The sequence below is a fragment of the Aegilops tauschii genome, chromosome 5, assembly GCF_002575655.3.
Source record: "Aegilops tauschii subsp. strangulata cultivar AL8/78 chromosome 5, Aet v6.0, whole genome shotgun sequence".
Lineage (NCBI taxonomy): Eukaryota > Viridiplantae > Streptophyta > Magnoliopsida > Poales > Poaceae > Aegilops > Aegilops tauschii.
The window spans coordinates 230747612-230764691 of record NC_053039.3 but is presented as its reverse complement, the minus strand read 5'-3'; the positions used below and the strand labels follow the sequence as shown (position 1 = coordinate 230764691).

The following is a 17080-nucleotide window of genomic DNA, read 5'->3' as shown; positions in this document are numbered from 1 at the left end:
GATACAAGAGATGAACTAGGGTTTGAGAGGAGATGGTGCTTGTGAAGATGTTGATGGAGATTGACCCCCTCTTGATGAGAGGATCGTTGGTGATGACGATGGCTTCGATTTCCCCCTCCCGGAGGGAAGTTTCCCCGGCAGAACAGATCCGCCGGAGCCCTAGATTGGTTCTGCCCAAGTTCCGCCTCGAGACGGCGGCGCTTCGTCCCGAAAGCTTCCTTCTGATTTTTTCTAGGTCAAAACACACCATATAGCAGAAGATGGGCATCGGGGGCCTGCCAGGTGGCCCACAAGACCAGAGGGCGCGCCCAGGGGGTAGGGCGCGCCCTCCACCCTTGTGGATGGTAGGTGGCCCCCCTCTGGTGCTTTCTTTGCCCAATATTTTTTATATATCCCAAAAATATTCTCCGTGAAGTTTCAGGACTTTTGCAGTTGTGCAGAATAGTTCTATAATATTTGCTCCTTTTCTAGTCCAGAATTCCAGCTGTCGGCATTCTCCCTCTTCATGTAAACCTTATAAAATAAGAGAGAAAAGGCATAAGTATTGTGATATAATGTGTGATAACAGCCCATAATGCAGTAAATATCAATATAAAAGCATGATACAAAATGGACGTATCAACTTCCCCAAGCTTAGACCTCGCTTGTCCTCAAGCGAAAGCCGAAATCAAAAAATATGTCCACATGTTTAGAGATAGAGGTGTCGATAAAAGAAAATACGGACATGAGGGCATCATGATCATCTTTAGAACAACAACATATATTATCATATAGTTTCTTATGCTAAAGTAACAATTCATTCACAAGGTAAAGTATGAATCAGAAACTTCATTGAAAACTAACAAACTATGATCTCAGTCATCGAAGCAATTGCAATTTATCATAACATCGGAAAGAGTCAATATAAGAGCTTTTCAGCAAGCCCACATACTACACTATCATTTAATCTTTCACAATTGCTAACACTCAGGCGATACTTATGGGTTCAAAGCTTCAATCAGACATAGAGAAAGATAGGGGATTTTAGTTTTGCCTCCCAACCTTTTACCTCAAGGGTAATGTCAACAATAATGCTTTAGGATAACCTACATCCGAGTGGATATATATATCCGGATCTGTCCAACACATAGTGCTTGCCAAAGGAAAAAGTGTAAAAAGGAAAGGTGATGACCACCATGACTCTTGTATAAGGGTAGAAGATAAAAGTAAACGATAGGCCCTTCGTAGAGGGAAGCAGAGGTTGTCATGGGCTTTTATGGTTGGATGCACAAAATCTTAATGCAAAAGAACATCACTTTATATTGCCGATTGTGATAAAGAAATTTATTATGCAGTCCGTCACTTTTATTTCTTCCATATCACAAGTTCGTATAAAAATTATTTTCTTCACACTAATAGATCATACATATTTAGAGAGCTATTTTTATTGCTTGCACCAATGACAACTTACTTGAAGAATCTTATTCAATCCATAGGTAGGTATGGTGGATTCTCATGGCAAAACTGGTTTAAGGGATGTTCGGAAGCACAAGTAGTATCTCTACTTGGTGCAAATAATTTGGCTATCATGATAGGGAAAGGCAAGCTTAGCATGTTGGAGGATCCATGACAATATAACTTCTATTCGGAAATAAGAAAACATAACCCATTATGTTGTCTTCCTTGTCCAACATCAACCTTTTAGCATGTCATATTTTAATGAGTGCTCAGAATTACAAAAGATGTCCAAGATAGTATATTTATATGTGAAGCCTCTCTTTCTTTATTACTTCCTATTAATTGCAACAATGACCAAAAATATGTTTGTCAACTCTCAACAACTTTTATTCATCATACTCTTTATATGTGAAGTCATTACTTTCCATAAGGTCAATATATGATCTTTTTATTTCTTTTATTTTATTTAATTCCTGCAAGATCATAGCAAGAAAGCAAAGGCCCTCAACTAAAAACTACTCTTTATTATATATAACTCAAGAACTCGATTACATAGATAGATATCAAAACAAAACTCAAAGCTAGATCATACTCAAAACTTTATTCTACTAGATCAAGATATAATCAAAAGGATCGAACTAAGAAAAAGATAAAGGTAAAGGTGTGATGGTGATACGATACCAGGGCACCTCCCCCAAGCTTGGCAGTTTCCAAGGGGAGTGCCCATACCCATGTATTTATGTCTCTTTCTTCGGAGGTGGTGATGTGATATTCTTGGCGATGATGCCCCTTAGGATGCGATTCTCTTCCTCGAGCTTATTAATTTGCTGCTTAAGATCCATTAGTTCCTTGCGAAGTTTACCTGTGACGGCTAGAGCTCCATTCACCCATGGATTTTTCATAGCTGCAGGAGAAAAAGCAACACCCTTTTTCATATTTTCGTAAGAAAGAAATCTAGCATTGGGAGGAATGACCAAATTTGGTATCGCTGAGCTTTGAAGTTCCTCCAGCATGAATCTAGTTTGAAGACGAGAGGTAGCTTCTTGACCCTCCTCCATGGCATCCACCCTTTTCAAGTTAGCCTCCATCTCTTCCTCTGTTGATTGCCCGAAGTGGTCAGCTTTGCTGTATGCTCTTGTTCCAGGTGTCGGGTAAGATACACGGCTCTCCCCGACCGACTCTTGCGAAGACATCTGGCTCTAAATCTGCTGCAGAAACAACTCAAAACAAAAACATGATATATTGCCATGGTACGGTGGTCAAAACCTTCGGGAGATTATATAATGAATGTTTACTGACCAAAAGAAGTATTATGCAAGAAAACGGAGTCCAGAGGGCACACGAGGTGGCCACAAGGCAGGGGGGCGCACCCAGGGGGTAGGGGACGCCCTCCACCCTTGTGGTCTCCTCGTGTCTCTTTCGGGCTACTATTAATTTTCCTAATTTTTTAAATATTCCAAAACAGAGAAAAATTATCATTGGAAATGTTTTGGAGTCGGTTTACTTACCGTACCACATACATATTCCTTTTCGGAGTCTGAAACGTCCTGGAAAGTGTCTCTTATGTACTCCTCCAGTGTTATGGTGTCAATAATATCGGTCTCAACATTTATGGGAGTACCTGAGATATAATGTTTGATTCTTTGACCGTTTACCACCTTCGGATTCGTACCTTCAGCGTTGTTGATCTTGATGGCACCGGAACAATAGACCTCCTCGATAATGTAAGGACCTTCCCATTTATAGAGAAGTTTTCCTGCAAAATATCTTAAACGAGAGTTGTATAGCAAAACATGATCACCTACATTAAACTCACGCTTTTGTATCCTCTTGTCATGCCATCTTTTAACCTTTTCTTTGAACAGCTTGGCATTCTCATAGGCTTGGATTCTCCATTCATCAAGCGAGCTAATCAAATAACCTCTTCTCACTCACAAGTTTGAAGTCATAACTGAGCTCTTTAATAGCCCAATAAGCTTTATGTTCTAGTTCAAGAGGTAAGTGACAAGCCTTTCCATAAACCATTTTATAAGGAGACATAACCATAGGATTCTTATAAGCAGTTCTATAAGCCCATAATGCATCATCAAGTTTCTTAGACCAATTATTTCTAGATCTATTAATAGTCCTCTACAAGATCAATTTAATATCTCTATTTCACAATTCTACTTGACCACTAGAATGAGGATGATATGATGCAATTCTATGGTTGACATCATATTTAGCAAGCATTTTACGGAAAGCACCATGAATAAAATGTGAACCACCATCAGTCATTAAATATCTAGGGACTCCAAACCTTGGAAAGATAACTTGTTTAAGCATCTTAATAGAAGTGTTATGGTCAGCACTACTAGTTGGAATAGATTCTACCCACTTAGTAACGTAATCAACAGCAACTAAAATATGTGTATACCCATTAGAGGAAGGAAAAGGTCCCATATAATGAAAGCCCCAAACATCAAATGGTTCAATAACAAGTTAATAATTCATAGGCATTTCCTGACGTCTACTAATATTACCAATTCTCTAGCATTCATCACAAGACAAGACAAACTTACAAGCATCCTTGAAGAGAGTAGGCCAATAAAAACCGGATTGCAATACCTTGTGTGTAGTTCTTTCTCCAGCATGGTGTCCTCCGTAAGCTTCGGAGTGGCACTTGCGTAGGATCTGTCCCTGTTCATGCTCAGGTACACAACATCTAATAACACCATCTACTCCTTCTTTATAAAGGTGTGGGTCATCCCAAAAGTAATGTCTTAAATCATAGAAAAACTTTTTCTTTTGCTGGTATGTGAAACTAGGTGGTATAAATTTAGCAACGATGTAATTAGCATAATCAGCATACCATGGAGCATTGCGAGAAGCATTTATGACAACTAATTATTCATCAGGAAAGCTATCATCAATAGGTAGTGGGTCATCAAGAACATTTTCTAACCTAGACAAGTTGTCTGCAACGGGGTTCTCAGCTCCCTTTCTATCAATAATATGTAAATCAAATTACTGTAACAAGAGAACCCATCTAATAAGTCTAGGCTTAGCATCTTTCTTTTCCATAAGATATTTAATAGGAGCATGATCAGTGTGAACAGTTACTTCGGAATCAATGATATAAGATCTGAACTTATCACGAGCAAATACAACTGCTAAAAATTCTTTTTTAGTAGTAGCATAATTTCTCTGGGCACTGTCTGGAGTTTTACTGGCATAATGAATAACATTCAGTTTCTTATCAACTCTTTGTCCTAGAATAGAACCAACAGCATAATCACTACCATCACACATAATTTCGAAGGGTAAATTCCAATCAGGTGGTTGAACAATAGGTGCAGAAATCAAGGCTTTCTTAAGTATTTCAAATGCTTCTACACAATCATCATAAAAATAAAAGAACATCTTTTTGCAAGAGATTAGTGAGAGGCCTAGAAATTTTAGAGAATTCTTTCATAAACCTCCTATAGAAACCAGCATGACCAAGGAAGCTTCTTATACCTTTGATATCTTTAGGACACGTCATCTTTTCAATAGCATCTACTTTAGCTTTATCAACTTCAATACCTCTTTCAAAAAATTTATGCCCCAAGACAATGCATTCATTAACCATAAAGTGGCACTTCTCCCAATTCAAGACAAGATTAGTTTCTTCACATCTCTGCAAAACTCGATCAAGGTTGCTTAAGCAATCATCTAAAGAAGTTTCGTAAACAGAGAAATCATCCATGAAAACCTCAACAATCTTTTACAAAAGTCAGAGAATATAGCAGTCATACATCTTTGAAAGGTAGCAGGTGCATTACATAAACCAAAAGGCATACGTCTATAAGCGAAAGTACCGAAATGACAAGTCAAAGTGGTCTTTTCCTGATTATCTTTTGACACGGGTATTTGAGAAAAACCAGAATAACCATCTAGAAAGCAAAAATGTGTAAGTTTGGATAGTCTTTCTAGTATTTGATCAATAAAAAGGTAGAGGGTAATGATCTTTTCTAGTAGCTTTATTGAATTTGCGAAATTCAATTACCATTCTATAACTTGTAACAATTCTTTGTGGAATCAATTCATTCTTATCATTAGGAACAACAGTAATACCTCCCTTCTTAGGGACACAATGAACGGGACTTACCCATCTACTATCAGCAATAGGATAAATTATACCTGCCTCCAAGAGCTTGAGTATTTCATTTCTTACCACTTCCTTCATCTTGGGATTTAACCGTCGTTGATGATCAACAACTGGTTTAACATCAGGCTCCAAATTAATTTTGTGCTGACATAGAGTGGGACTAATGCCCTTAATATCATCAAGAGTATATCCAATAGTAGCACGGTGCTTCTTTAGAGTTTTCAATAATTTATTTTCTTCATGCTCTGAAAGGTTAGCACTAATAATAACAGGATATATCTTCTTTTCAACAGCATATTTCAAAGTATCACGTAATGGTTTAAGCTCGAACACGGGATCACCCTTGGGTGGAGGAGGATCCCCTAGGATTTCAACAGCCAAATTGTGTTTCAAAATAGGCCCTTGATTAAAGAATATTTCATCTATTTCCCTTCTTTCATTCATAAACATATCATTTTCATAATCTAGCAAATATTGTTCTAAAGGATCAGTAGGAGGCACGGCAATAGAAGCAAGACCAATAATTTCATCCTTACTAGGCAATTCTTTATCATGGGATTGTGTACGAAATTTAGAGAAATTAAAATCATGAGACATACCCCCTAAACCGACAGTAACAATATCTTTCTCGCAGTCTATCTTAGCATTAACATTATTCAAGAAAGGTCTACCAAATATAATGGGACAAAAATCATCTTGTGGGGAACCAAGAACAAGAAAATCAGTAGGGTATTTTATTTTCCCACACAAGACTTCAACATCTCTAACAATCCAAATTGGCAAAATAGTATCTCTATTGGCAAGCTTAATAGTAACATCAATATCTTCTATCTCAGCAGGTACAATATTATTCACAATTTCGGGAGATCAACATGAGTAGCGAAAGATTCACAGAAACAAGCTACTATCTCAGAGTCAAGTGCATATTTAGTGCTAAAATCATGAAAAGCATCGTATCCATAAAAGATTTAACACAATCAAACTTAAGGTTTATACTTGACTCCTTACCTTTGTTGAGTTCCCAATCTTCAGAGTTGCGTTTCATTCTTTCCAATAAATCCCATTTGAATTCAATATCCTTCTTCATAAAAGTACCAGTACAAGAAGTATCGAGCATGGATCGATCATTATGAGAAAGCCGAGCATAAAATTTTTGAATAATAATTTCTCTTGAGAGCTCATGATTGGGGCATGAATATAACATTGACTTAAGGCTCCCCCAAGCTTGAGCAATACTTTCTCCTTCACGAGGCCAAAAATTATATATATAATTTCGATCACAATGAACCAGATGCATAGGATAAAACTTCTGATGAAATTCCAATTTCAATCGGTTGTAGTTCCATGATCCAATATCATCACATAGCCTATACCATGTCAATGCCTTTCCCTTAAAAGATCAAGGGAAGACCTTCTACTTGACAACATCCTTGGGCATACCTGCAAGCTTAAATAATCCACAAACTTCATCCACATAGATTAGGTGCATATCGGGATGTAATGTTCCATCTCCTGCATAAGGATTAGCTAGCAGTTTCTTTATCATACCCGAAGGAATTTCATAATAAATATTTTCAGTAGGTGCAGTAGGTTGAGGAGCAACTCTTTGCTCTTTCGGTCGAGGTGAAGATACCCCGAACAAGCCCCTCAAAGGATTATTTTCCATAGTAACAAGTGACAGTAAATTTCAATGTTTCCTTACCAAATTCCACTTACCAAAGGCGCTTCACTCCCCGGCAACGGCGCCAGAAAAGAGTCTTGATGACCCACAAGTATAGGGGATCTATCGTAGTCTTCGATAAGTAAGAGTGTCAAACCCAATGGGGAGCAGAAGGAAATGACAAGCGGTTTTCAGCAAGGTATTACCGAAAAAGGCTTTCGCCCTGCTTTATATATAAAGCAAACCGCCAAGAGCACACATACAAGCACTAGTTCAGAAGACACACACCCAAGTCTCGCACGAAGAAGTATAAAGGTTCTGCTAAGGGCACAACTCAACAGGACCTAATAAAAAAAGAAAATAGGAAGGGCCGGATACAAGTCCGGCGCCTAATCAGGTTCCGGCGGTGGCGGTGGGAGCGGAGGCGACAGACGGACGACCATCGAGCGGAGGTCGGCGATGAAGGCAGAGATGACGTCCTGGTCCTGAGGGCGGCTAAGCGGCTGCCAAAGCTGCAAGTAACCAGACAGTTTGAAGAGAGCGTCAGTAGCCTGTCGAAGAGGAATGCGCTGGATCACAAGTCTATTACGGATCGTCGAGAGGGTCCACGCAAGCGCGCCAATCTCAAGCCACCTAATGTGGCGAGAAGGCAACGAGGTGGCCTGGAGTTCGGCGAATAGGTCGGGGAAGTTGGTGTAGCACCAGTTGCCACTAACCACCTCTCTAAAGCAGTTCCAGGGGACATCGAGTCTTCGGGGACATCGCAAAGCGAGAAAAGGCCAGTCCTAGGGCCATTTCGCTTGCGGACCTCCACCCCTGACGGGGTCCGTCCATGGATCCATTGCCACATGAAGATCCGGATCTTCAGGGGCAGGCGGATGGACCAAATCGCCGTGAGGGGGGAGGGGCGGTGGAAGGGGCAATGGCCTGGTAGAGGGACTTGGTGGAGAATTGGCCTGACGACTCAAGACGCCACTTAAGCTGGTCCGGGCCCGCATCCACAACCAGCTCATGGAGAGCAACGCAATCAAGTAACTCACGCCAGGCGGCGGTCTCCGGGGGACCGAACGGCCTCTGGAAAGCGAGGCGCCCTAAGTCAATAAGGGCCCTTTCTAGTGAAATGGATGGGTCGACAGCAATGGAGAAGAGGTCGAGGAAGCGTGCCGCGAAGGGGGCGTCGCCAGCCCAACAGTCAAACCAGAACAGAGTCGCAGTCCCAGATCCAACTGAGATGGAAGTCCCAATGCGCAGGACCGAGAGTAGTTGGACAACTGACTGCCAGAACTTTGAACCGCCAGATCTTTGACAGAAGGCAAGGGGTTGTCCACGCAGGTACTTGTTTTGAATGATGTCAAGCCAGAGGCCGCCCTGCCCTTGCGATATGCGCCAGAGCCTGTGGGACAGGAGGGCAATGTTCATGCACTTAGAGCACATGATACCGAGTCCTCCTTTCTCCCGAGGCTTGCAAATGTCAGGCCAGCGAACCATATGGTATTTCTGTTTATTATTATCGCCTGCCCAGTAGAACCGAGACTGGACTTTGGCGATCTCATGGTGCAGAGTCTCGTGAAGGCTGTAGAAGCTCATGAGGAATAAGACGAGGCTGGAGAGGGAGGAGTTAATGAGGATCGTCCGGGCCGCCTTCGAGAGCCACCTACCCTACCAGGGCTCAATACGCATTTGTAGCTTCGCCACGGCCGGGTGCAAGTCCGCGACGGTAAGCCGAGAGTCACTAATGGGCGTCCCCAAGTAGGTCGTGGGGAAGGAGCCTAGACGGCAGTTCAGTTGGTTGGCAATGCTTTCGAAGTCCTCCAGAGGGTAGCCCATCACCATCACGTCACTCTTGTCGAAGTTGATCTTGAGGCCAGACATTTTTTGGAAGCAGAGGAGGAGGAACTTAAGGTTGGAGATGTTCGTCTCCGAGCCTTCGACCATGATGATGGTATCATCGGCGTACTAGAGAAGGGAGATCCCGGTGCCACCGGCCAGGTGGGGGTGATCACACGAATATGACACGCAGCCTTAGCCTTGTCCAGGATGGCGGCCAGCGCATCCACCACCATGTTGAATAGGAATGGGGAGAAGGGGTCGCCTTGTCTAACCCCGCAGAGAGTGGGGAAGTAAGGGCCGATCTCCCCATTGATGTTCACGGCAGTGTGACCGCAGGACACCATCTGCATTACTCGGGTGACCCAACGGTCGTTGAAGCCCTTCCGGAGCAGAACTTCTCAAAGGAAGGGCCAGCTAACAGTATCGTATGCCTTATGGAAGTCGATCTTTAGGAAGACCGCCTTGAGGTGTTTGGACCGGACCACATGGAGGACTTCATGGAGGACTAACACCCCATCCAGAATATACCGACCTTGAATGAAGGCGGTCTGGTTGGGGTAGCCAGAATCTGGAAGATCACGTTGATAACCGTGATTGGCCGAAACTGACAGATGTCGGACGACCCAGGTACTTTAGGGATGAGCGAAATGATCCCGTAGTTGAGGCGTCCGAGGTCAATGGATCCCACGTAGAACTCATCGAAGATGAGCATGATCTCAGGCTTAATCACATTCCAGAAGGACTGGAAGAATTGTACCGGCAGACCATCCGGGCCAGGGGCCGAGGTAGGGTTCATGCCTCTGATGCCAGCCAAAACCTCGCCCTCGAAGAAGGGGGCCGTGAGTGTCGTGTTCTCCGCAGCGGAGACTAACTGGTTGCCAGTCCAGCAATTGGGGGCCAGAGATAGTCCGCTCCTAGGAGCGGAGGAGAACAAGGCCCTATAGAACCCGGCGACGTGGGTCCTAATGTTCCTCGGGGACAGCATGAGGGTCTCGCCATCCCATAGAAGAGGGATGGTGTTGCGTCTACGGCGGCCATTCACAATGGCCTGGAAGTAAGCCGTGTTCGTGTCGCCCTTCAGGGCCCATTTCTGGGAGCCACGCACGCGCCAATAGGCTTCTTCGTCGGTGTAGATGATAGAGAGTTGGTCTTCCAAGTCGTAACGGGAAACCCACTCCTCGGGGGAGAGGCTGGATGTGTCCGCGCGGAGGTCCAAGGCTTGGATAGCGGTCAGCAGGGCCTTCTTGCGTTCACGGAGATCACGCCCCAGGTTTGCGCCCCAACTCTTCATGAACTGTCGGCCATGTTTGGCACAGAACTGCCACACGTCAATGGCCGAGGGGGGGCGGGGATTGGGGTGGGCACGCGCCTCAACCTAGTGAGCGCCGACGGCCGCCACGAAACCTGTTTGGGACAGCCAAAATGTCTCAAACCGGAAGCAGGTGGAATCGGCGGTCGTTCGTCAGCGAAAGACAGGAGGAGGGGGACGTGGTCGGAGCCAATACAGGTGATGGCCCGAAGAGAAGCCAAGGGGCAAAACGGATGTCCCAATCCGGGGACACTAGGACCCGGTCCAGGACGGACTGGGTCGGAGAAGCCTGCCGGTTGGCCCAGGTGAACCTGGCACCAACCCTATCGATCTCTCGGAGACCAAGATCAGCAATGCAGTCATTAAACATTTGCATCCGTGCAAAGTTGACATGATCATTGCTCTTGTCCTCTGCGCAGCAGAGGAGTTAAAATCGCCCCCGACTACCACGGGGAGGGTTGCGGCCGAAACCTTCCGGTGAAGCTCCTCGAGGAAAGCGGCCGACCGACTATGGTCGGCTGGGCCGTAGACGAGGATGACCTCCCACTTGAAGTTAAGGGACCGCTCAAACAATTCCATGCTCACAAAGGACTGGCCCCTATCCATACTACCCACCTCGAAGGTGGCATCCTTGACGCCTAAAAGGATGCCACCCGAGTGGCTGGTCGTCCCACTAGAAGGAAGCCAGTGCCACGCAAAGAGGTGGGAGCTCAGCCGATCAAGCTCGGGCAGAGAGAAATCATTTCGCATGGTTTCTTGAATGGCGGCAATGTCAATGTGTTCATCTCGCATGTACTCAATCAGTTGGCGGCGCCGGCCGTCATGGCCAAAGCCGCGGATGTTCCAGAAAAGGGCACGCATTAAGGCGCCATCGAGGGGCTGCTTGACCCCAGGACACGAGAAGCGCTTTGCGCGCGGAGGGTGGCGGTACAGGAGCGCGTGCGGCCACGAAGCTCCGCAGCCGCCAATGGGAGGGGAGCATCGGCTCTGCGACGCGGAGCCGGTGTGGCACCCTCCGAGGAAGCAGGGGGAGCGAGAGGGGAGAGCAGGGCCGCACAGGCTTCTGCCAATCTACGGTCTAGAATCTCGCAAGCCTGGATGGCCGTGATCTGGACTAAGGGGGGTGCAGCCTCCCCCCTGAAGATGATTGCGGAGTCATTCGCGACCTTCGCAAGGTGACCGAGCGGGACCTATTCGAGCGCAGAAAATGATCAAGTAGCAGTAGAGGGGGGGGCGGCACGAGTACCTGGCTCCAGATTCCGGGCCGCGGCCCGAAGCTCCGCCCATGCGTGGATGGGCAGCGCCGGGCTACCATCTGGCCGGGCAGCATCGAGCCGAGAGCTACGGCGGGAGGCCGTCACCGGGGTGGAGGAAGACCGGCCCCGACGGGAGTAGGTGGCGGAGCGCGGAGGGGGGCTGGGCTGCCACCGGGGTGGTCACCTGGGTCCCACCCTCCGTGACAGGGTCCAACACCAGGGCGTGGGGGCTCGCCAGCCCGGTGCAGCTGAGGAGCAGGGTCGGAGGAGAAGGCGCATCCGGCGACGGGGAGGAGAGGGGAGGGACCCGGGCCACCTCAAGCAGCGGTGAAGGAGGGGGACCGCAACCTGAGGCGGGGGGTCCTCCGCGAGAGCCGACGAAGGGGGGCGCGAGTCCGGAGGGAGGATCGACGTAGTGGCGGCCGACCCAACGAGAAGGGGGCCGGGGAGGAGACGACCGTGACTGGGTCAGGCGAGACCGCGGGGGGGGGGGGGGACCAGAGCGACCTCGAGTCCAAGCCCAGCGGCTGGGAGGTTGGCGGGGGAACGCGGTGAAGATGCCAGGAAGACTACCAGGCCCACGCTCGAAGCGTCACTCCCGTCCGATGGTTCGGCTGCCGGGTCCGTAGGGACGACCGGGGGAGCGGCGTAGTGGACATGTCAGGACCCCGATTCTAAGTCACACCGATCTAGCATGTAACACATCATATCAATTTGCGGCCTCATGCACGGTATTCCCACGGGTGCCACCTTACCTGGCCCGGGACCGTTTGCGCCTTTTGGCTCACGTATATGATAGTGTCGCTAGCATCCATATGACAGAGAACCCGGGCCGACATGACTAGTCGTGAACCCAAAGTGGCACTAACTTACGGGGACAGGCATGCATGAACCAACATCGAACATGTCGGTCATCATCGTGTGAATCTGGGCTGTAGAAACTGGGCTAACAGGACTCCGGGAACCCGGGCTGTAGCAGGCTAGCAGGACTCCGGAAGTCACCGTGTGACATTTCCCCGAAGGGACAGACACAGGAACGAAGTGGATCACATGTCGGCCAGTCTAAGTGTTCGGGAGCAGTAGTAACTGGGCTAGCAGGACTCCGGTAAACGGGGCTGTAGCAGACTACCATGGCTCAGTGGAAGCACTAGACTACATTTCCCCATAAGAGAGGCTACCAAGGATAGACAACTAGGTTGTCGGATCCCACACATACCAAGCATTTCAAATCATACACACAATATGCTCGATATGTGCAAATACAACATGGCATCACAACAAAACTCTACAACTCAAGTACTTTATTTAGCAGGCTCTAAAGAGCCATACATAACATGTTCATACAGGTAGGGGTCACACGACCCAACACTCAAGTCATACAAACATACAAGCACGTGCGGAAGCAAACTTGTCTGAGTACAGACAACTAGAAAGAAAGAAGGCTTGACGAAGCCTGTCTATCTACAAAGGCCCATCACAAGCTCAGGGTCACCACCTGGGCATCAAGCTACTCATCAACGTCGAGATCTACATAGAACCCATCGGAAGGGACGGCATTCTCTTCTGCAATAGTATTTAAGAAAACATGAGTACAAAGGTACTCAACAAGACTTACATCAGATGCTACATACATGCACATTACCAACAAAGGGATAGTGGAGTTTATTGCAGCAAGCCAGCTTTGACTCTTGGCTAGACTATCCTACAAGACAGCAACTTGTAAATGTTTTTGCGCACACGAGTCCACTACTCACCACAACAATACACTACCGCGGATCCTCCTCCGTCATCCTACGGAAGGGCCATCCACGGCACTCACACTTGTCTTGAGGCTTTTAGGAGTATCCATTAACTTGTCTATGAACTGTATAAGCGACCAAGTAGTCCTTTACCACGAACGCAGCTATTCGAATAGATAATGTTAACCCTGCAGGTCTTCATACATGTTTCCACCACTTAGCGTCTGCACACGACATATGCTCGGCAGACTTCAAGCGAAAGCCGACGTGGGTGTAGACCATGACCTGACTAACCACACAAGTCTCTAGTCCAGGTTAATCGCCTATCCAGGTTCCATCCGCAAGGAGTCCGGCCGAGGTTTCCACATACGGCCCCGAACGATGTGTGCAGGGATCCCGAGACACCAAACAGGCGCCTGGTACACCGTGCCACGTACCAATCGCATCACAGCCCACCCCGAGGGTCAGCGTTGCGCACGGCCTCCAGTATACTATAAACACCAGAAACTACTTGCAACTCCTGGACAGAGGACAAGGGCGGTCAATAAGTCGAGCGGGGTCATATTTCAGGGCCCAATGCATGGTAGTAGCTGAATCTTAAATCACACATACAGATCTCAGTGCTTAAGGACGGTTCCAATGAAACAACCCACCATGTACTCCTACATGGCCTATCATCGATACCTTTACCAAATCGTGTTCAACACATCACTCACATTACCGACATAATCATTTCACTCTAGCCCATCACCCAGATGAACCAGACCTGACACGACTCTAAGCATAGCAGGCATAGCAAGGTAGGAAACACAGACATGGCTCAATCAACTCCTACACATGCTAGTGGGTTTCATCAAGTTACTGTGGCAATGACAGGTCATGCAGAGGAAATGGGTTCAACTACCGCAGCACACAGCAGTTTGAAACGTTGTTGTCTTAAATGCAGTAAATGAGAGCAGGAGCGAGAACATGGGATTGTATCGATATGATCAAATGGGGTGGTTGCTTGCCTGACAGAGTGGTCGAGGGGTACTGCCCTTCAGCTGGATACTCGTGAATATCCTCGGGAGCAGAACCTACCACGGAGATTAGACCGGTAACACAATCAAAACATGGCGATATGCAACAATATGATGCATGCATATGACATGGCAAGATGAGTGTGTTTTGGCTAATGCAACTACAACCAGGGTGGTTTGAGCTTATTTGAACCAAAGATTCAAATACAAACCTAAATTATGAACTCATATAAGTGCATTATCATGTTTCACCTAAACAGCAAGGTTAGGTTGCTCTAACATGCATGAAAACAGTACAAATGGATAGATTGGATTTTTCTGATCATTTTTCATATATAAAACTTTTCATTCTGAGCTATAGATTAATTTCTGTGATTTTTCGAAGTTTGTAACAATTGCTGGAATTTTCTGAATAAGAATAAATCCAGAAAAGGCATTACTGCGTCAGCATTGTGTCCCTATGACGTCACCAGGTCAACGGGGCCGGTCCAGGTCAAACTGACCAATGGGTCCCGCGTGTCAGTGACTAACTAAACTAATCTAACTTAGTTAGCACTAACCTAGGTTAGTTGGCAGGGAGGGGCCCCACCTGTCATTGACACAGGGGAGGTCAAACCCCCTGGTCAAACCGGGGCTAACCGCCGGCGTTTAGCCGCTGGTGGCAGCAGACGCAGTGGCTAGGGCGGCTGGTGACGACGGCCACGAGCTCGGCAGCGCCGGCCGGAGCTCGGGTGTGCTCGGGTTCGGCGCTAGGGGGCACGGCAGAGAGTGCGGTGAGGTGCTGCGGGCTCCTGGGGGTGCGGCAAACGCGGTGACGCGCTCGGGCTCGAGCCCGCGTGGCAGTGGCCATGACGGTGACGTGCAGAGGCGGCGGCGCGTGCGGGTGAGCGAGGTGCGGAGACTACGGTGCAGGAAGGAGAGAGCAGAGAGGGGGAGAACGGGCAGTGCTCACGGCGAGTCGGGCGAGATGGTCGGCGAGCTCAGGGACGGCCTGAGCAGGGCGGCGAAGTGGATATCCAGCGACGGCTGAGGGAGTCCTGGATTAAGGGGTCCTCGGGCGTCCGGCCTGTTAGCCATGGGACGGACTGATGGGCTGTGAAGGCATGAAGACCGAAGACTGCGCCCAAGTCCGGATCGGACTCTCCTTGGCGTGGAAGGCAAGCTTGGCGACCGAATATGTAGATTCCTTTCTTTGTAACCGACCTTGTGTAACCCTAGATCCTCCCGGTGCCTATATAAACCAGAGGACTTAGTCCGGAAACGGAGATACTCATTACCATAGTCATACAGGCTAGACTTCTAGGGTTTAGCCATTATGATCTCGTGGTAGATCAACTCTTGTAATACTCATATCCATCAAGATCAATCAAGCAGGAAGTAGGGTATTACCTCCATAGAGAGGGCTCGAACCTGGGTAAACATCGTGTCCCCTGTCTCCTGTTACCATCGACCTTAGACGCACAGTTCGGGACCCCCTACCCGAGATCCGCTGGTTTTGACATCGACATTGGTGCTTTCATTGAGAGTTCCACTATGCTGTCCTCAAAAGGTTTGATGGCCCCTTCAATCGTCAACAATGACGCTGTCCAAGGAGAAACCTTCCTCCCCGGACAGATCTTCGTGTTCGGCGGCTTCGCGCTGCGGGCCAACTCGCTTGGCCGTCTGGAGCAGATCGACAGCTACGCCCCTGGCCGTCAAGTCAGATTCAGGAGCTTGAACTGCGTCGCGGACGTCCGCGGAGACTTGATCTTCGCTGGATTCGAGACCGCGGCGATCGCTCCTGGTCACCCCGATGAACATGACCTAAATCTGTCATCGGACCGCATCCAGGAGATTGCTCCTGTAACTGCTTTGGCCGTAGATCTGGAGCATATTGCGCCATCCAAGGACGGGGGGCTCAACCCAACCGCGGAGGCCGCAGATTCCACGGCGTTGGAGCCGAACATAGACCTAAAGTCACACGACGCCTTTGTCACCAGAACTCCGGACTCGTCTCTGGTCATAAACTCCGAGCCATGTGCATCCGCGGACGCCGAACTGGATCGCTTATCGATCTTTGAGTTTAGCACCGAAGACATCTTCCAGCATTCGCCCTTGGGCGATGTGCTAAATTCGTTAAGAAATATGTCCTTGGCGGGGGACTCACAGCCGAATTATGTCCGGTTCAAGATGGAGGCAGATGATGGGGGAGAATTTCACCTCCCACCCACCACCCACTTCATAGCCACTGTCGAAGACTTAACCGACATGCTTGACTATGACTCCGAAGACATCGATGGTATGGACGACGATGCCGGAGACGAGGAGGCCCAGAACCCGCCGTTCACCGGACGATGGACGGCCACCTCCTCATGTGACGTATACATGGTAGATACGCCGAAAAATAATAGCAGCGATGACAAGGAAAACCCGAAAAAGGAACACCCTCCTAAAACTCAACCAAAGCGCCGGCGTCAGCGGCGCCGCTCTAAATCCCGCCGCAGCAGGGACAGCAACACCGACACAGGAGACGACAACACTCCGGATGGTGCCGAAGACACAGAAGAACCCGATGAACAAACTGGCGAACAAGATCATCGGGAAGAGGGGCAATTCCGCCCTAACGAACAGGCCACGGAAGAAGACTCGGAGGACGGTAGTTACCATCCGCTCTCCGAGGAGGAGGTGAGCCTCGGCAACGAAGACTTCATCGTGCCTGAGG

At 47.8% G+C, this 17080-nt stretch overlaps 1 protein-coding gene across 1 annotated transcript; it reads right to left on the bottom strand.

Moving 5' to 3' along the window:
• Positions 1 to 8090: 8090 nt before the first annotated feature.
• On the bottom strand, positions 8091 to 11226 carry LOC141022705 (uncharacterized). The gene is made up of 6 exons (XM_073498968.1): positions 10837 to 11226; positions 9666 to 10350; positions 9589 to 9624; positions 9241 to 9450; positions 8890 to 9151; positions 8091 to 8619 (listed from the first exon to the last, which is right to left on the bottom strand). Exons 1-6 carry the CDS (start codon positions 11224 to 11226, stop codon positions 8091 to 8093), a joined length of 2112 nt encoding a protein of 703 aa, XP_073355069.1.
• Positions 11227 to 17080: the final 5854 nt, after the last annotated feature.